Source organism: Carcharhinus amblyrhynchos, chromosome 3 (assembly GCF_965287045.1).
Source record: "Carcharhinus amblyrhynchos chromosome 3, sCarAmb.v2.hapA, whole genome shotgun sequence".
Taxonomy (NCBI): Eukaryota; Metazoa; Chordata; class Chondrichthyes; order Carcharhiniformes; family Carcharhinidae; genus Carcharhinus; species Carcharhinus amblyrhynchos.
In genome coordinates, this window is record NC_137326.1 from 29,853,826 (window position 1) to 29,875,065 (window position 21,240).

At 40.4% G+C, this 21,240-nt stretch overlaps 1 protein-coding gene across 3 annotated transcripts in view; it reads left to right on the top strand.

The window, feature by feature from the left end:
• Window positions 1-5,662: 5,662 nt before the first annotated feature.
• Window positions 5,663-21,240, top strand: part of appl1 (adaptor protein, phosphotyrosine interaction, PH domain and leucine zipper containing 1) — a 68,792-nt gene continuing 53,214 nt past the window's right edge. For 2 of the 3 annotated variants that reach the window (XM_080182754.1, XM_080182764.1), the window contains exons 1-3: window positions 5,663-5,782; window positions 14,817-14,915; window positions 19,338-19,397. In XM_080182754.1, the coding sequence (XP_080038880.1) occupies window positions 5,729-5,782; window positions 14,817-14,915; window positions 19,338-19,397 (213 nt within the window). In that variant the 5' untranslated portion in view covers window positions 5,663-5,728. Of the gene's footprint in view, window positions 5,783-14,816; window positions 14,916-19,337; window positions 19,398-21,240 lie in introns of those variants that run through there. The other variant, XM_080182772.1, reaches the window with a different exon arrangement.

A 21,240-nucleotide genomic window follows, 5' to 3' on the forward strand; every position in this document is an offset into this window, starting at 1 on the left:
ATTTTAATGTAGTGAAATATCTGAGGTGCTTCACAAGAACATAGACAAAATTTATACCATACCAAAGGAGGGGATATTAGGACAGATAATCAAAGCCTGGCCTAAGTAACCATATGTGTGGGAGAATGAGGCAGAGGTTTTAGTTAGAGAATGCCAAAGCTTTGGTAGCACATTCACCATTGGTGGGGTGAAAGAATTGTCTAACACACAAGAGGCCAGAGTTGGAGGAATGCCATTTTCAGATGGCTGGCAGGGATTAAGGAGATTACAGAGTTGGTTGGGCAAGAGCATGGGTGGACATGAATAGGAGGAGCATGGAGAGAAATCAAGGTATTGGTGCACAATGTAAGCCTATGAGCACAGGGTTGATGGATGAAATTAATCTACAGCTAGAGCATTAGATTATGGAAGGTGGAAAAAATATGAGGCTGGTTAAGAGAGCATTGGAATAGTGGGTCATGGTTGGTCATAGTTGTTTGGAAGATGGTGAATACTTTGAGACAGATATTCTAGACACAAGATGCTCTGCAGGAACTTACCATGGCTCCTTTGAGGGCACCTTCCAAATGCAAGCGTCTACCATCTAGAAGGGCAAGGGCAGCAGATTCATGGGAAGACCACCACCTGGAAGTTCCCCTCCAAGCTACATAGTAACCTGACTTGGAAATATATCGCCGTTCCTTCACTGTCATCGGGTCAAAATCCTGGAACTCCTTCATTGAACAGCATTGTGGGTGTATCCACATCACGTCGACTGTAGCTGTTCAAGAAGGCAATTCACCATCAGCTTTGCAAGGGCAGTTAGGGATGGGCAATGAATGCTAACTTTGCCAGTGAAGCCCACATCACTTGAATAAATAATTCTAAAAAAACTCAGTCATGGAGCACATTGTCCTGCCTTAGCCATATCATCAGTAGGCGAATGTATGTATACGCATACGTCTGCACTACATGTTATTTGATATTATTCACAGTTCATAGCCTAGTCTTTATTTCCTTCAGCCTATGATGTGAAGGCACCATTGCCCCTCCCCACTCCCACTCCAACTATTTTCCTAGCTGAGATTATACTTGGGATCTTCATTGTTTCTCATGAGAGCATTTATTCACCAGATCTTTTGGTGTTAGAGATTCAAACACATGGGGTTTGGTCATATTTATATTTGGGAAAAGTTCTTTTAGTATCAAGTGGACAGATATAAATCTATGTTGTTCCTTTTTAATTATAAATATTGAATTTTCAAAAGATATTTCTTCTGCACACATTCTGATTGTTGGCATCACGAGACACATATTTGAAATTTAGGAAACCCGTCTTCCTTCAGTACTTTTTTACTTTTAAAATTCCAAGCTTGACGCTACTTTCATTTTTATCTTATCTTCTTTGCTCTTTTCTATCTTGATCAATTGCCCAGATTTCCCAAAAAGATTGATGTCTCGCCAAGCTTAAGAATAAACTACAATCTTACACTCTCATGTCACAATGAACATCATTGCATTAGTTTTCTTTTGCAAACTGCAGATGAAAGCTATCAGATAGGATTCAAGTCATACCTGCCAATCATCAGCATTTCATACAAACTTAGCGCTGTGTGGACGTGCTCTGTGTTTGTGACAAGAATCAGTATAGTCAACACAGCATCTACAATGCTCACCAAGGTTTAATCAACAACACCTCCCAAAACAGTGGTTCCTACTTTGCAAACTATTTTTCCAATATACCCTATCTTAAGAATTGAAAATGGACACAACCCCAGATACCAACAAAAACTAAACAGCAATAAAACAGCATTGCAACTTTCAGTATAATTATTAAAGTTTGCTGATTATACAGCAAATACATAATTCAAAACACAGAGTTTTACATTTATGAGTACTTTTAATAATTTATAGATACTATCAACATCCTGGGGGTTATCATTGACCAGAAATTAAACTGCATTAGCCACATAGATACCATGGCTACAAGAGCAGGTCAGAGGCTAGGAATTTTGTGGAAAGTAACTCGCTTCTTGATTCCCCAAGGCTTGTCCATCATCTATAAGACACAAGTCAAGGTGCATGTAGCAACTCACCAAGGCTCCTTCGACAGAGAGCACCTTCCAAATTTATGACTTCTACCACCTAGAAGGATTAGGGCAGTACATACATGGGAACACCACCACCTGCAAGTTCCCCTCCAAGCTACCCAACATCCTGATTTGGTACAATATTGCTGTTCCTTCATTGTTGTTGGGTCAAAATCCTGGAACTTACTTCTGGACAGCACAGTGGGTATACCTGCATCATATGGACTGCAGTGGTTCAAGAAGATGGTTCACCATCACCTTTTCAAAGGCAATTAGGGGTGGGATGAACTCATATCACATGAAAGAATAAAAAAACTTTGTGAAATTGTTATTTATGTACTCACTGGTCCATCACTTCATCTGAGCTACTCCAGCTCATGACCATTAGACATGAAGCAGCAGAAGTGCATGTTGAATGTCTTGAGGCAGTTGATGTTGGAGCCCGATCAGTCCGCAGCACTAGAGTGACAGGACTGGGTTTGCACCACAGCTAAGCATTGGCGGTGTCAGCATCCGGTTCCTGGTCGGGGCAGGGCTCTATGAGGAACATGGAATGCTTTGGAATGGGAACATAACATGTGACAGTTATTGGCCACTGATGTTTCAGCCGAGCTCTCCATAGTCCAAGGTGACTGAACACTCAGTGATGCAGCCACAGGCAGGAGGCCATGGAATTGAAAGCATGAACAAGAGGCAAACAGGGCAAGATACAACCTGTGCCTCAGTGATGGACACATCTTGGAGCAGAGGGTGCTTGCAATCTCATTTGTTGTTTCTGTCACCTCAGCTAGATTCATGACCCACAGTTTGGAAACCCCTGCTCTACCACCTAGCAGGACAAGAACAGCAGGACTTGGAGCTAGATCACTGTTCCTTCATGGAGTCGTAGAATCCCATCATATCTCTGCTAACCACCTAGCACCTATCTGTTCTAATGCTATTTTCCAGCACTTGGTCTGTAGCCTTGAATGCTGTGGCATTTCAAGTGCTCATTTAAATGCTTCCTAAATGTTTTGGGGATTCCCACCTCTACCACACTTTCAGGCAGAGATTCCCACCACCCCCTGGATGAAAAAGTTTTTTCTCTTCAGTGTTGCTAGGTCAAAATCTTCTTTATCTTTTATGTTATTGGCTATCCCTTGCTGGTGAGGATGTTTGCCTTCCATGTCTCTGAAGATGGCTGATGAGGCAGATTCAAAATCTGCAGATTTTATGACAGAGATATCGCCATGTGGGATGTCTGTTTATGTATTACCACTTTGGATCATGGCATGTTCTTTTTGCCACTCTCAATTTTTCTGCTTCATTTTGTAGTAAGTAGGTCTCAAAATGCTGGGATCCTTTCCACATATACTCCATTGGTTAAGGCAATGGTCTCTTAGGAGTTGATGTCATTATTGCATTTGTTTGTTCTGGCTTTCAGCACATCCTTGAAGCACCTCTTCTGTTCTCCTCTGGTATATCTATTCTGACTAAGCTGGGAGAAGACAGCCTGGTATGTGCCATCTGAAGTATGTGACCAACCTAATGAAACTGATGATGGATAATCAGTTTCAGATCTTCTACTGCCTGTATATGAGACTATACTGATATTGGTGCATTTTGTCCTCCCACTCAACATGTAAGATATTCCGCAGACAATGTTGGTTGTATGATTCTGATGCTTTGAGGTTCCCCCATACTCTGTCCATGTTTCAGTCCTTACAGTAATGAAGGGATCAGGCCCTCATGGTACCATGTGCTTTGTTTCAGTTTTGATGTTGCGATCTTCAAACACACTTCCTCATGTGGCCAAAGACCGCACCAGTAGATTTCAGGTGATGCTGTAGATCCTTGTCAATGTCAATCTTTTGCAAAAGATAACTTCCAAAGCTCCTCATCTAACACTACACGGAACTACAGTAGTTTAAGAAGGTGGCTCACCATCACTTCTTAAGGTGGGCAATAAATGCAAGCCTGATATTGACATATCATGAACAATAAGCAAAAGGCAGGGTTGGAGAGGGATACACACTTGTAGGAACTCTTCTTGCTCCAGACAGCCATATAAATCATTGTTCCAACAGACAGATGGGGTCTTTGCAGTGCTGCACTAGCTCTGCATTGTCAGGGGTCGCAGTGCTCACACCAAAATGCTAAAGACGTGTGAGCTCTTTCCAATTACATCAATGGTGGGGTGATCAGAGGATGAACTCTGTATGGGGCTGAAGTTGTGTAGAGGTTTGTGACAATGACGCACACTGAAAGGAAGGAGCACAAACAACCTCACCTCCATTTCAACCCCACAGGACCAACCCAAAAAAAAAGCCTTACAAGAAAATGTTGGAAAATATCAACAAGTCTGATAACATCTGTGGAGAGAGAATAATACTAATATTTGGAGTCTGTAGACCAAATATTACCCCTTATGGGACAATCTCGAACAAGAGGTCACAGGTTTCGGTTGAGAGGCAGTAGATTTAAAACTGAGGTGAGGAGGAACTACTTCTCACAGAGGGTGGTGAATTTGTGGAACCTGCAGTCCATAGTGCAATGGACTCTGAATCATTGAATGGGTTCAAGAGGAGGTAGACATATTTCTAATTAAAAAAAGTGAAAGGTGGGGAGGTGGATTTGAGACCAGGGAGAATTCAACTATGATCTGGTTGCATGGTGGAGTAGGCTTGAAAGGCTGAATTTGCCTACTTTTGCTCTGAATTACAGGTGGCATGACGGCACAGTAGTTAACACCGCTGCCTCACAGGTGGGCAATAAATGTTAGCCTGATGTTGACATATCATGAACAATAAACAAAAGACAGTTGAGGGGGAGACACACTCGTAGGAACTCTTCTTGCTCCAATCAGCCATATAAATCATTGCCCCAACAGACAGATGGGGTCTTGGCAGTGCTGCGCTAGCTCTGCATTGTCAGGAGTTGCAGTGTTCACACCAAAATGCGTGTGTGAGCTCTTTCCAATTACACCAACGGTGGGGAGATCACAGGATGAACTCGTATGGGGCTGAAGTTGTGTAGAGGTTTGTGACAGTGACGCACACCGAAAGAAAGGAGCTTCGTTTCGATCCCCAGCTTGGGTCACTGTCTGTGCAGAGACTGCACGTTCTATCCGTGTCTGTGCATGGGTTTCCTCCGGGTGCCCCAGTCTCCTCCCACAGTCTGAAAGACGTACGTGCTGATTAGGCTGCATTGGCCATGTTAAATACTCAAATCAGTACAGCGACACTCTGAAAGCTTGTGCTACCTAATAAATCTGTTGGACTTTAACCTGGTGTTGTGAGACTTCTTACTGTGCCCAAACAGGTGCCAGAATGTAGCCAATAAAGGAGGGGGGGATTTTCACAGTAACTTCATCAATATAAGCCTAATTGTGACACTACAAAGAAATAAACTTGTGAGACCGAATTTGCCTCCTTCAACAGCTATGTTTCAGGACTAACCCCTGGCGCAGTCCCACCCACCCTGGAATGTTGGCTTTGAGTGACAGCACAAGCAGCCAATGGGAGTTCGGAGCCGCAGGAGGGGGGCGGGACTTCCGCGGGCGGGCAGGCAGGCAGGCAGGCACGCGCCGGTGACGCAGCGGCGTTGGCGTCTCGCTGCTTCGTGGGTTGGGAGCGGGGAACGGCGGTTGATGCTGCTGATTTAGTGCTGAGGCCGCAGCCATGCCGGGGATGGAAAAACTACCCATCGAGGAAACGCTGGAAGACAGCCCGCAGGTACGGGGTGGATCGCTGGCGCGCTTTCCCCGACAACCTTATAAAGTGTCCCTGCATGTAAATCGCAACAGACCGAGCGGGGGGTGGGAGGGATAAACTGTGTGAAATAATTGCTGCGTTAATATCTGAGGTGAAATTTGACTGTGATTAACGGGGACAAACACCAGTGAGATCTGGGCCGCTTTATACCTTGAAGATGTTAGGTGGATTGGCCACTCCAAATTGCCCTTCAATGCCAGGGGGGACTTAGCCAGGGTAAAGTTATGGGGATAGGGCCTGGGTGAGATTGCGGTCAGTGCAGACTTGATGGACCGAATAGCCTCCTCCTGCACTGTAGGGTTCTCTGATTAAATAATAAATCTGAAGCCCCGATGACCTGAACTACCTGTAGACAGCAGCCTTTTACCTGTCCAATGTGTTGCAAAGGGACATCCGCAAGTTGTAAGGTTCACTGTCATAGCCGTAGCTCAGTGATGGCACTCCTCTCTGAGTCAGAAGGCTCAAGTCCCCACTCCAGGCTGCCACGCCAGTCTTCCAGATAACAAACATTACAACAAAGTCCTGCCTGCTCTCGGGTGGATCCCACGGTGCTGGAAATGAAAGGTGTCCTACTGCTAGCCAATATTTAACCCTTAACTGTCCTCACCCCAAAGACAGATTACCCGATCATAAATCTCACTACTGTTTGTGGGATCGTGCACGTTGCAACAGTGCGTGTATTTTATTGGCTCCAAAGCCCTTCAGGCTACCCTGAGGTAACTGATTTCACTTTTTAAACGTGTACCTGTCTTTCTGTATTAAGCAACAGTAGAACCACATATTTTTGCTCTGGATTGATTTCAGTTTGCAGCCAAACAATTCATGTACATAAACAATGGAATAGTGTATTTGCTTAATCTTATTTTGAATAATCATAACATATTACTGTATTTTTTAAAATTCTTTGTTTTCTCTCATGTGGATTTCTCATTGTTGCTCACATGTTGAGTATACATGAGCAGTGTAGAATCAGACACAGAAGGGGGCTGTTTAGCCTGTCATGCCTGTGTTAGTTCTTTGAAAGAGTTGCCTAATTTAGCCTCAGCTTTCTTCTTATAACCATGTAAATTAGTTCCTTTCAAATACATGTCCAGTTGTGTTTTGAAAAGTTCCTGTGGAATCTGATTCTGATGTGGAGATGCTGGCGTTGGACTGGGGTAAACACAGTAAGAAGTCTCACAACACCAGGTTAAAGTCCAACAGGTTATTTGGTAGCAGAATCCACTAGCTTTCAGAGTGCTGCCCCTTCGTCAGGTGAGTGGGTGAATAGATTCCCACTCACCTGACGAAGGGGCAGTGCCCCAAAACCTAGTGGATTTTGCTACAACTAAACCTGTTGGACTTTAACCTGTGAGACTTCTGACTGAATCAGATTCCACCAGGCTTTCAAGTAGTGTGCTCCAGATTAAATAGGATACACAGCACATTTAGTCCAACCATCCCATGCTGGTGTTTATGCTTCATTCAAGACTGCTCTCATCTTTTCTTATCTAAATCTTAACATGACAACTTTCCCTTTTCCCTTTTGTGCTTGTCTACCTCCCCCTTAAATAAACATCCCTGTGAAATAATTTCTCTTCATTTCCCTCTAGATCTTTATTTTAAAATCTGTGATCTGGTAATTGATCTGCTTGCCAGAAAAAACAGTTTCTCCCAATTTCCTCTACCAAAACCTGTTGATTTTGAATATTCAACTAGGCTCCTCTTAACATTCTTTGTCCTGTGGAGACGATTCCCAGCTTCTTCTGTTTGCTCCACGTATCTGGAGTCCTCATTCTTTCTGCCTTCTCAAGAAACATCGTCTGACCCCTTTGCAAGACCGTGACACTCTTTTGAAAGTGTGTACTTAGATTGTACACAAGATTTCAACAGAGACCTGACTAGTGATTTGTATGGCATGGTAACACAGTGGTAATTGGTAATTTTTCAGTTATTACTTCACAGTACCAGGGACCCTGGTTCGATTCCTAGCTTGGGTCACTGCCTGTGTGGAGTTTGCACGCTCTCCCTGTGCCTGTGTGGGTTTCCTCCAGGTGCTTCGGTTTCCTCCCACATTGTGAAAGATGTGCTGGTTAGGTGCATTGACCCGAACAGGCGCCAGACTGTGGCGACTAGGGGAATTTCACAGTTCACTGCAGTGTTAATGTAAGCCTTACTTGTGACTAATAAATAAAGTTTTACTTTAAAGGTTTACCTTTTTTTTTTAAATTAAATGATCCAATGTACCAAGCAAGGTATCCTTTATGCTTTTCTTGACTTCTTTCTCAACCTGTCCTGCCAACTTCAGGATTTGTGAAGATACAACCCAGGTCACTTTGTCTTCAAAATAGTTTCAGTTCTCCCATTGCTTTGCATTTATTTAAATTAAGTTACAACTACTGTGTCTGCTCATTTCACTGGTTTGTTTATATCATGCCTGTTGTCCTCTATCATGTTGCAAAGTTTTGTATCATCTGCAGACTTGGAAACTGAGCACCCTATATCGTTGTCCAGTTTATTTTTATATAAAAGAAAACAGAAGTCCTGCTAACAAATCTGGGGAACCCCATTGCATACCTCTAGCCAGAAACAGCATTTGCTGATTATGTACCCAAGTAACCAGCACCACTTTAATCCTTGTATTCTTAATCAAGAAAATAAAAGCAATTAAGAGCCTTTTGAAAGTCCCAATAAACAATGTTTACTGTACTACTTTCAATCTTTTGTTACATCAAAGAACTCAATCAGGCTTGTCAGACACAATTTGTCCTTTGACAGATTTGTATTCGTTGCCTTTTATTAACTCGCACTTCTCCAATTGAGAATTAACTTTGTCCTTGACAATGGCTTCTAATAGTTTTCCTACCATTGGTATTATATTCATTGGTCTGTAGTTAACCAGACTTATCCTTCACTTGTTTGAACAGTGATGTAATATTTGTAGTCCTTTGATGTCACTCCCGTAACCCGAGAAGGATTGGGGTTGGAGCGTCTTCTATCTTCACCATTAATTTCCTTGGCAATGTAGGATGTATCTCATGTGGACTGCATGACTTGTTAATTTTATGCGATGTCTGAGAGTTTCGTAGCTGAAATCTCCCGGCCTGCTGCGTAATAAATTAATGCAGCAGGATGGAAGAATTGCCCGCAAAGTCTTTTGATGACCAGATAGTGGAACTAGTCAAAATTAATTTTAACCCTCATCCCTGAGATAGAAATTTCATATGGCAATCTGAGAGCCAGGGGAGACAGTCCTGTGGCAAGATTCAGGGGTTGGCAGAACACTGCAAATTCAGCCCAGCGTTAGGAGAAATGTTAAGGGATAGTCTAATTATACAAAATAAATTACTGGCTGAGACCAAAATCACTTTAGAATAAGCTATTGGAGCTGACCCAGGCAACTGAATACATGGAACACAGAAAAATAGAGTTGCAAGACGTGTCGAACAAGGCTTTTTCAAACTGAAGCTTGTGACCAGTGGTGCGCCTCGGATTGGTACTGGGCCCAATATTATTTGTAATTTATATTAATGATTTGGATGAGAATTATAGGAGGCATGGTTAGTAAGTTTGCAGATAACGCCAAAATTGGTGCCATTGTGTATAGTGAAGAAAGTTATCTAGGATTGCAAGGGGATCTTGATCAATTGGGTCAGTGGGCTGATGAATGGCAGCTGGAGTTAAATTTAGATAAATGCAAGGTAAATCGGACCAGGACAGGACTTACTCAGTTAATGGTAGGGCATTGGGGAGAGTTATAGGACAAAGAGATCTAAAGGTACTGGTTCATACTCCTTCAGAGTGGAGTCACAGGTGGACAGTGGTGAAGAAGGCATTCAGCATTTTTGGCTTGATTGGTCAGAACATTGAGTACAGGAGTTGGGACATCTTGTTGAAGTTGTACAAGGCATTGGTAAGGCCATGCTTAGAATACTGTGTACAGTTCTGTCACCTTAATGTAGAAAGGATATTATTAAACTGGAAAGTTTGCAGAAAAGATTTACTAGTATACTACTGGGATTTGATGGTTTGAGTTTTAAGGAGAGGTTGGGTGGACTGGGACTTTGTTCCATGAAGTGTAGGAGGCTTAGGGGTGATCTTACAGAGGTCTATAAAATAATGAGGGACATAGATAAGTAGACAGTCAACATCTTTTCCCAAAGGTAGGGGAGTCTAAAACTAGCAGGCATAAGTTTAAGGCAATAGGGGAGAAACAGAAGTGTCCAGAGGGGCCACTGTTTTTACACATAGGATGGTGAGTGTCTGGAAAAGCTGCCAGAGGTAGTAGTGGAGGCAGGTATGATTTTGTCTTTTGCAAAGCATGTAGACAGTTACATGGGCAAGATTAGTATAGAGGAATATGGACCAAATACAGGCAGTCGGTGCTAGCTTGATGGTAAAAACTGGACAGAGTGGACAAATTGGGCTGAAAGGCTCTTTTCCATGCTGCAAGCCTCCATGACTTTATGATCTACTTTCTATCTATTTTATCCTGTCCTAGATCTTCACTTCCCACGCCTCCACTGCAACATTTACTTTTTCATCTTGTAAAGACAGAAGCAATGTACTTGTTCAGTCAGTCAGCCATGATCTCTGCTTCTTCAGATTGTTATGTTTTTAGCTACTAATTGGTCTCACCATTTTTTTTGCACTTTTTTTTGGATTACCTTTTCTGTTACCTCTCCTACTGTCTCTTTGCCCTTCTAACTTCCATTTCAGTTTCTTCCTGCAGTCTGCCTGGGTTTTCTAATGTGCATAATTGTTGTCATAAACATCTTTTTCCATTTTTGTTTTCACCTGTCTTGTCAATTAGGAACCTATAATCTTATGATATGCCAGGTTATGAAGTATTTGGTTTGCATCCAAAATATCCTTGTCTTGAAGGTGTATTATTGCTTAGTTACCTGGCCATTTATTTTTCCAATCCACATTTACTAGCTCCCTTCTTAAATCACTGAAATTGGCTTTTTTACAGCTTGGTTTTTTTCACCTTTGATTTTTCTCTGTTCTTATCCATAAGTGCTTCAAATCTAATTATATTATGATCACTATTACCTAGAGGTTCTTCCAATTCAACACAGCTCTTATACCCTTCGTAATTCTCCAGAATTCGATTCAGCACAACTTCATTCCTCATTGTGTTAAAGACATATTGAATAAAGATGTTCTCTGGATGTACATTTTTACTAGCCTCTTACTTTGTTTATTCCCAGTCCATATTAGATATTTTATGAAAGTGCATTTAATTTGTGACAGTCTGCAAATATAGGATGCCAAAAAACACATTCGAAGGGTAGAGGACGAGGGAGAGCATCACAACTGGAGATTGTCTTGTCCTTACCTAACATCCATGTGTGCATATTTCTGACAATGTGTCCATATATCAAACATTAACTTTCTGTGCTGACTGGCGTGAGTATTTTTGGATTTCTCGTCTTATTTCATGTGCGTACAAGGACTGCTGGATAGCTATTGGGAGCAGGAACAACCAGTTTTTTCCTCCTTGAACCTAGGACATTGAAATCAATTATAGTGCCCTCATTGACAGCCTCTGAGATTAACTAGTTCACTACTGATCAGCAATCAGCATGGATTTTATCTGATCTGTAATCTCAGTAATTCACTGGACAAGCTCACTATGGGTGCAAGACAACTGCTCTTTACCTCTTCTTACCTAATATGCACATGTTTGTTGAGAGTTTCCAGTATTCAAATGCACGTGCATTATTAATCTGTTGCACATGTGATTTCTCAGTGCTTAAAGGGTGGAAAGAACACAATGTTCGCTAAGGTTTAAGGGTAAACTGGTGTCAATGCTCAGGTAAATCTTATTATAATCTACAAAGCAAAATTTTGTCAGGTAATAGGACGTCTTGGTTACCAAATTATCTTTGCAATTCTTATCCTTGATTGCTATATTAATTAAAAACTTTATTTTTTTAAAACACTTGGGATTCAGCAGCTGTACACTAATGGATCCCAACGACCATATGTCCATTTACAATATGAATTTATGTCAATGTTTTAATATATATGCAAGGCAATCTGTCTATAGTGGGAAGGTTAATCCAAGCTGATCAGTTTTATATCACACTCGTTACGCAGATTTGTAAATACAATGCATCAATATTGATTTAAATGCTAACATTGGCTCCAGTGGTAGCTCCCTCAGATGTGATATCAAACCCCACCCGAGGGGAGTACACAGTGTTGGGTGATACTTCACTGCTTTACTGAGGGACTGGTTACTGTGTACATTCCGTCTTTCAACTGAGATCTTCAAATGAGACTAGCTCTACACCCTAAGATGGATATGAAAGATCCAATGACATAACGAATGCTAAACAAAAAACCAGCCACTTATCTGACTGCTGTCCACAAATTGCTGCTGTTTCCCTGCATTGACTACTCTTTGTATGTGCTCCATTGATTATAAACTGTTTTGCAGCATCATGAGAACATGAAAAATGTTATGAAAGTTTGATCTTCTCTTTTGTTCCTGAAAATGGGTTTTGGGATGAAGATTAATAGCTGTTGTCAGAATTTTGCCTGATTACAACACTTACAAACTTAAAATGATCATTGGCCCACTGTTCTGGTTCTTCATTAAATATTTTGGCTTCTTGATTTGCAACATTTTTCTAATAGTCATTTGAATGTTTGAGCTGTGAACATTACATTTACCATGAAAAATAATTAGTGTACTATTACAAGCCTTGCCTTGGACCATTCTTCATGTTTGCAGGCACAGTAGGATGTACATGTTAAAGTATGTAGGCAAGGCACAGAGAGTTGTCTGCACCAGCAGAATTTGCAGTCTCACGCAGACTTGACAAAATTGTAACACAAAATTGTAATTTTTCATTGCAATGTGTTTAATTGAGTTGTGTCTCACATTATTAGACCTTACATTGATTTAGAATGTTTTCTCCTCTGCACTATAGAGGATTTAGTCATACCACTTTATTTTACAATTTATGACAGTGGCTGTTTTTAAGCTGGGTTTTTCTTGATGAGGTGGGGTAGCTAATATAATGTAACACCTAAGTGCAGGGATGGCTGGAAGCCAGGGGGATGGGGGTAGATATTGGGGGATCTAGTACTGTAGTGTGTGTGTGTGTGTGTGTGTGTGTGTGTGTGTGTGTGTGTGTGTGTGTGTGTGTGTGTGTGTGTGTGGGGGGGGTGGGATTTAGTTCTATGGTGAGGGGTTGTTGGAAGTTAGTGCTGGTTTGGAGGCTTATTGAGGTGGTTTAGTATTGAAGTGTGGTTTTACTGAGGGGTTCAAATTGCTGGGTTGGAGTCATAGAACATCAGTTTATTTTGTTGAGTTGAGGGCTCTTTCGAGGTGGTTAGTTACTAGGCTGGATTTTGTGGGCGGCTGAGAGAGGGGCCGGGAAATGGCACAACTGGAAGACAAGATCACATCTATATCTTTGGTGATGCTGGCTACGTGTACATTTCAACAATAACATCTACGACATCAAGAGTTAATGGCTAAGGCAGTAAACACAACAGAATCTGGAGCCTAGGTCGCATTAGAAAGTTGGTGTTCCCCTTAAGTGAACACTCTCCTGCAACCAAATTGGCCTCAAATTTCTTCCCTTTGGACACCAGCCTTCGATATTAAGAGGACATTTAGGACCAAGCTGATAGTTTGTTCACAGAACCTGTGTCCTCCACGCCATGTTGTATAGCTGTGGAACATGAACAACTTAGAGCTATCAAGAAAAGAAGCTCTACAATTTCCACATTTGCTATTTGTACATCCTGGCAGGACAAAATACCAAGTGCTGCAGAGTACTGAAGTTTGTTAGCACTCATTGATCAGATATGGCTTCATTGGCTTGGGGCATGTACACAGGATGGAAGAAAGTTGCACCCCCTGGTTCTGTTTTGTATGGTGTGCTAGCTGGAGCCAGATGACTAGTGGGATACCTAAAATGTCATTTAAGGATGCTTGCAAGCATGACATAAAGGCCCCAGACATTCATTAGTTCACCTGGAAGTCACTAACTGATGACAGAGGAAAATTGTGACACCTTCTGTTTGCTGGCACGCACACCATAATAACCAGTGGCTCCAGCAACTTGACAATAGATGACACCAATGCTGAAAATCTACGATGACACTTGATAACTTCATGTGCAGCAATTTAGGAGGATTGACTTCTTCAGCCATTAACAAAATAACACTGAGTTCATTTGAAATGGACTTATTTGCTGCGGGCCTGTCATCTTTTGTAGATGGAAGAAACTTACAACTACTGAACTGTGTCTAATATCTGTAAGTGTTGAATCATTATAGACCAGCAATGTCAAAAATGCATTTTGGCCTTCTGTTGGGCTTAGAGGTCAGAAAATGCTGCTGTGATGTACTAGTCCTATTTACTGCTGATAGTTAGATTTCATTGTCTTAAATTACCAGAGGCAGCCTTGTAGTATAATGGAAGGTACATGAATCATAGCAACAAGAGGCATTTGCATAAAGTCTTTCAGAACTTCAGGATGTTCAACCAATGATGCACCTTTGAAATGTAGACAGCTATAATGGAGGAAACACAGCGGCCATTTTTTCAGATAACAATTCCCAGAAATAGCAATGGAATAATTGGCAGCTTTCTTGGGTGTTGATTTATTAATAGAACCATGGAATCTTGAGGAATTTTTTTTTCCTGGGACACCAGGTGAATTCCATGCCAGAAAATGGCACCCCTGATAGTGGAACATTCCCTTCAGATCGCAGAATGAATGTGAACTAAACCAGTTCTGGAGTTGATGAATTAGCCAACGATGGTTCTTACTACAATCCTGGTTCTCACCTATAAATCCTGGTATAGCCCTGCTCTAGATACGTGCACAATTTCCTATAGTAGAGTATGCCTTAGCAAAAGAACTTGTACTGCTCCTACGTGATAAAGATACATTGAATTCATGAGTGTTAACCTGCATGAGTTCAAGCTCAAAAGGCATGACATATCCATTTGACAAACTTGTCTTTTGTTTTTAATTTTGGATAGACACGTTCACTCCTGGGAGTGTTTGAAGAAGATGCTGCTGCCATCTCAAATTATACCAACCAACTTTACAATGCCATGAAGCGGATTTACGATGCACAGGTATAGTTCCAATTTATCAGATTACGTCATTGGTTACAGGAGATCAGCATAGAACAAAATGTATACTTTGGAATAAAATGACATAGTTATAACTTTACATTCTGTAAAATTGCATCACTTTACAGTCACAATTTTCAGAGCAAATACCTCGAACATTTTGCTCTTGCACAATTCCAATTCTATAGTTTCCTTTCTTCTTCCTTTGCTTTTTTTTGTTGTTGTTGTATCTACTCATTATCCAGCCTCATACTTGTGATACAGCAGACTACAAACTCCTCATTAAATCCCTAAAGAAAAGGATGCTGAACTGCTCAGTAGCAGGTGAGTCTGGTGAAATGTTTGATTTTGTTTTCAGGCATTTAGCAACGAAGGGACGCATATGAAGAACTAATACTATTAGTACTACTGCATTATTGACAATTTGCATTTAATTAATGCCTTTTTAATGGCACAAACGTTCCAAATGGCTTCACAGGAAAAGAATGAATGCTGAGTTAAAGGAGGAAATATGGGGCAGGGTAATCTAAAGCTTGGTCCAAGAGATGGGTTTAATGTAAGTTCTTAAAGGAGGTGGGATGGTGGAGAGGCAGAGAAGTTTAGAGAAGGACTTGTAGAGAGTCGTGGAACAGTTAATGAATTTACTATGTAGCTCTGAACCTAAATTTGTATTTTGAAAAATGATCTAACCTCAGTTTGAGAAGCAAGAGCAGTTCCCTGAGCTCAAGTGGGGGAACTAGTTCCTACTCCATGTAATAACTTGTGGGCAGGAATTAGCACAGCTACAATGCCCATTCAACAGTTAGTTGGTTCAAGGAATAAGAAATTTAATCCTTCTTCCTGATTACAGAAATTGAAGCCACTTGAATTATTTTGGCTAATCAATAATTGGCATCATCTTTTGAAGACAATTAGGAATGATCAATAAATACTGACATTTTTTGCATTTTGTTTAGCTGTACTATGATGTACCTTTATGCACTGTATTACTGGGATATACCAGGTTAGACATATCTTTTCATTTTGAAGGCATCAACTCCTTACTGTGAAATTGCTCCTTTTTCCAATCACAATTTTCAGAGACAAATACCTCAAACATTTCGCCCTTTCCCGATTCCAGTTCTGTAGTTTCCTTTCTTTCTCCTTTTGCTTTTTTGTTGTTACATCGTTATCCAGCCTCATATTTGTGACACAGCACTGATGTCTCACCAAATTTGATATTTATGAATTCTTAACAAGGATGTTGAGAAGTTAGTGAGACTGGAAGCATCATAGCTGAACCCACTCAAAACAGTCATATGATGCTTGCACGCTGGCAGATTTTCCCTCTAACAGGGGCAGGAAGGTGAATTCTAGTGCCGCTACCACTACTTGGGCTTTGATTAGTTAACTTGATACTGGCAGTCTTAATAACATCACCTCAGTCGGTGTGGCTCACTGAGCCACAAGAGAAGCAAGAAGATGTCGGGCTAACTTTTAAATTTCTATATTCAAAACACGCATACTAAACGACCTTCAAGATTGTTTGTGGTCCACTTGAACTAGGGATGCCAGTGTGCTCTAACTTGCACACATTTTATTACTGGATGGAAGTTCACAAGTGAATCTAATAGCTCAAGAGGCGGGATTTTCTGTGCAACCTACTGAGAGTGCAGAAGTGGAGGCGGCCCACCATTGGCTGGTGGTGAGATCTCCTGGTCCTGCTGTTGTCAATGGGGTTTTCCATTAAATGCGTCCCTTGTTACTGGGAAATCTGTAACCAGTGAGTGCCATCAGCAGGACCAGAAGATCCCACCAGCGTGAATGACCGGAAAATTCCGGCCAACGTTAACAGGATTGTAAGGAGCTGAATGTAGGCAATGAACATGACACAAGTGAAAACAGAAAGTGCTGGAAAAATTCAGCCGATCAAGTAGAGAGAAAAACAGAGTAATCTCAGGTCTGTGACCTTACATTTCTAACTTTCCTCAGTTCCGATTAAACAGGCTTTAAGCAATTAAAATAAGGAAGGGTGGAAAAAGAACTAGAGGGGACGGTCAGTGAAAGGTTAGAAGGCAGGAGAGATTAAATGACATAGTTTCATAGTACAAGACAAAAGAAGTAGTAATGGGTAAAATAAGGAAGCAGAAGATTTGTTTAGATGTGTGAGTGGCTGTACAGCTCCCAAGTGAATACAAAGTAAAAGGCTAAGGAAAGAAGTTAGAAGAAAAATACTCAAAACAAAATGGAGGTTATGACCTGAAACTCACTGAGCTCAGAAGGCTGAAGAATGCGGAGTCGATATTGAGTTTCATTGGAATACTGTAGCAAGCCAAGGTTGGGGTGGGAGCAAGGAATTAAATGATGAGCAATAAAAAGCACAGGGGTCATATTTGTGGACGGAATCAAGATGTTCTGCAGAGCGGTCAACCAGTTCATTCAAAGCTGAATTGTTATTTGTTGCTTGACAGTGTGAAGATAAGAACATGCTTAGGGCAGGAACTTGTATTATTAATGCTACTCATTTAAATTTTTATTAATGACAGAAAAAAATGGCCTAGCTTTTCTACATTCTGGTGGGCCACGAGCTCCATGTATATGCAACTTAATATAATACATCTGTAGGTTTAGGTTTAATACTATTTGGAAATTATTTACATGTCCAGCATGAAGGTGAAATGGAAATTTGAAATAAAAACACAAAATGTTTGAAATACGGAAGAGGTTTTTTAAAATGTGGGACAAGTTGCTGTGGGTCTGGAGTCACATCTTGCTCAGATCGGATAAGGATGCCATATTAGTGAACCAGAAGGGTTTTTGTGACAATTGCAATGGTTTCGTGGTGATCGCAAGACATTTTAAATTCCAGATTTGATTTTTCACCATCTGCCACCATGGAATTTGAACCTGAGTCCCCAGAAGAATTACCCTGGCTCTCTGGATTCCCAGTCCTCTCCTTGTGGAAAAGTTTCATGTGGCTTGAGTATTTCAAGCATTTTGTTTTTTATGAGAGGATGCTTACGTGAATCACAAATGTTGGCATTGACAACTTGGGCTGAGTACCTGTTTCTGTGTTGAAGACGTGCTCTAAAATTCAATTCTCAATTTCGTGGCAGTACTAATGCTACAGTCATATCATGTCAGAGTAGTATAAATGGGCACAATTATACATTTGCTTTGCATTATAGTAGAATCACGAAAAAGTATTGTGCCGATTTATTTAAATGCACTTTGCAGTGCATTGCTTATGACTCTTCAAATACCAATAATATTTTAAATGCTAGGTTACTATTGGCACAAAAGGCAAGTCTTAAGAGCATTGCAGTTGTCATGGAGGACCAGCACACTAACATAGAATTTTAAAATAATAAAGAGCTTTAAAGTTTATGTTGCAGTTAGTGGTTGGTGAAACCAGAACAGTGATAGAATAATTCCCTGAGATGGAGTTGCTTCCAAAACTAATCCCAAATCTCCCATTGATTACCCAACATATTTTGCCATACTGAGAAGCAGAAATCAGCTAAAGCTTTTGTAGCAAATATTATAATGTAATAGTTGGCCACGTATACAGTACTTTGTTCCACCCAACTTCTCTGGCAGCTCCAGCATTTTTATTAACATAGCATGAGGCTCTCAAATTTTCATCTGGCAAACTATTTGGATTTTTGCATTTTGCTATCCAGCAATAACCATGAGCACCATTTTGTTACCAAGACAATTTGATCCTTGGTTCTAAACAGGGAAATGGAGATGGAAAAAAACAGCTGAAACAATGCAGCTTTCTTAAATGCTTAGTATGCTGCATTGAATTTCATTGCATGTATGTAAATTGTTTTGTTCATGTTCTGAACTTTTTGTGAGGCAATATCTGGATGATGTCCCTTAACATTTTCTGGTGAAGTGATAGTGTGGAGGTGTGGTGGAATTATCACAGACAAATATGTATTACCTGTAAAGAGAATTTGGACTGCTCTGAAAAGGAAATGCATTGTGAAAATTATTGTTTACTGAATTTCTTAAGTTTGAAGCTTCTACAGTGACATAGTTAATAAAGACAATATTGAGCAGAGCACTAATTTATACAGACAGATAGAAACTTGGATTGGACTACATCTGTGCTGAACCAGCTGATCTCAGGCAGAACAATATTTAAGATGCTATATTAGTTTTGGCTATGACACGAAAAGAAAATCGGCTTGAGTTGCAATGAAAAATATGCATGTGCGCCAAATGTTGACCAGGCTCAACTGTGGTGTTCCACATGGTCAGATAAAGCTGGTGCCACTTGGACCAGGGTGTTTTTTTGCTTCTGTGTTTGCCATGGTAGAGAATGAGTGGGGGGTGGGGGAAGGCACTGGCTGAAAAGTGTATTGGGAAACTAGGTGAGGTATCAAGAACAAGGGGGGAAAACCAGAAACCTAATTTGACCTGAGTTTTCTCTTGCAGAATGAGTTGAGCGCAGCAACACACTTGACCTCCAAACTACTCAAGGAATATGAGAAACAGGTAAAGGTTAACTGAACAGAGCCAAAGCAGAGTACCTACCTTGGCAGTTACTAATTATAAAAATATGTATCTTTGTTCGATTATGATTTGTAGAATGAACATTGAACATTGAAGTGCAGATTCACTAGAATTATGATGAGTTCCATGTAATAATTACGAGAAAAGTGAATAGGAAAATGCTAGAAGATCAGTGAGAAGTAAAGACTGATTTAATAGAGATTAAAATTGTGAAGGGTTTTGACAGAGTGCATTAGAAAAAAACTATATTCTCTGATAGGAAAAATCATTGATTCCATATCATCAATTTGAAGTTAGGAGAGAGGAGAGAGGTTGTTCATTTCTTTATCAAGGGACATGGAATGATTTTCCACGGGAGTTGATTAAGGCAAATACTTTACTTTAAAGGGAAAAATTGAATAAATATTTGACGGAGAAGATACTGGGATATGTGGAAAGCATTGACCAATGGGATTCAGTTTTAGATTTTTCTAAAAGAGTTGATGAAGACACAACTGACTGAAAGGTACATGTACACAAGGCTCCACACACACACTCCTGTAAGCTTGGTGATTTTCAGGCGAATTAATAATTACAGTGCATTCAATGACTTGTGCATAGAAACACTCAATATTGTCATTAACTTGGGAGCTTGTAGATCTACCAGTGCCAGTTCCTATCATGACACAGCTAAGAGCTATATATTGCTTCAGTTATCAGTGTAAGTGGTCATAGATAATGGAATAAAATGACATGAAATATTTTCCATAGGTTGTTCTCTGATTTCCTCGTTAGATATACAGAGTACTCGTACTAAGTTCATTATGTTAGTTCCCACTTAACACATGCACCATTAGCTTGATGCAGGGATTCTAGACTATTTCAGCATCTCTGAATGACCAATTTTAACTTTACTTACTTTGCATTGTTGCTTGCATTGACAAAGTTGCTGGTTATCTATTGGGAAATAATTGGGTATTCTAGATTTAAAGCAAGCCTGGTATATTTTCAGTTTGTGCACTGAATATCTTAATTTACATTGGGACACGCTGATTGCTAAATTAGTGAGTAAATGTAAAGCAGTTTAACTGTATTCCTTTCTGTACATCCAAAAAATGTTTTGCTTCAGTTGTGGATGAAACTTGAGTAAACTGGCATAATCTCAGTTCTAGTTCTTATCCTAGCGTTATCTTTAGTCATTTCTCTTAATAATAAAGCTAATTGTAAACTAAGAAATGAAATGTCTAGTCCCATTTCAGAACTTTTTAAAGTGTTTTACTTTTGCTAGTTTTAAAGTTGTTGTTATGATACAGTATTCTGCTGCTGCTGATATCCCATTTCATAGATGCCTAGTTTTGAACTGCTAAATCTATCCCATTTAGCACAGTACTGGAGCCAGACAATGCAGAGCATTGATAGATTAAATTTAGAAGTTTCCCCCCTAAATTCAAAATTCTACATCTGACATTCATTAATTTGAATTTGCACATTTTTATAAAATAATGATGACCAAGAAGTTGTGCATCCCATTGTCATAAGACATAATATGAACAGACTACCTGTTGGCTTGGTAATTACACCACTGTTCGTAAGATGCTAGGTCAGTTCTATGTACTCAAACACCTTTGCTCCTTTCTAAGCTTCTTCCATTACCTTTCATTAAAAAGTCATGATTCACCTGTAATCTTCATCAGAGTGTATTTTCAGACTATTTTACAGTGGGTTCAGAAACAAACCCTTTTTTTTTCGGTTATCCAATATTTTCCCACCTAAAACAAAGGTTAATTAAAGCACACCTGCCCTCATATAAGAGCAATTAACACAGACCAGGGATCAAAATTTGCAG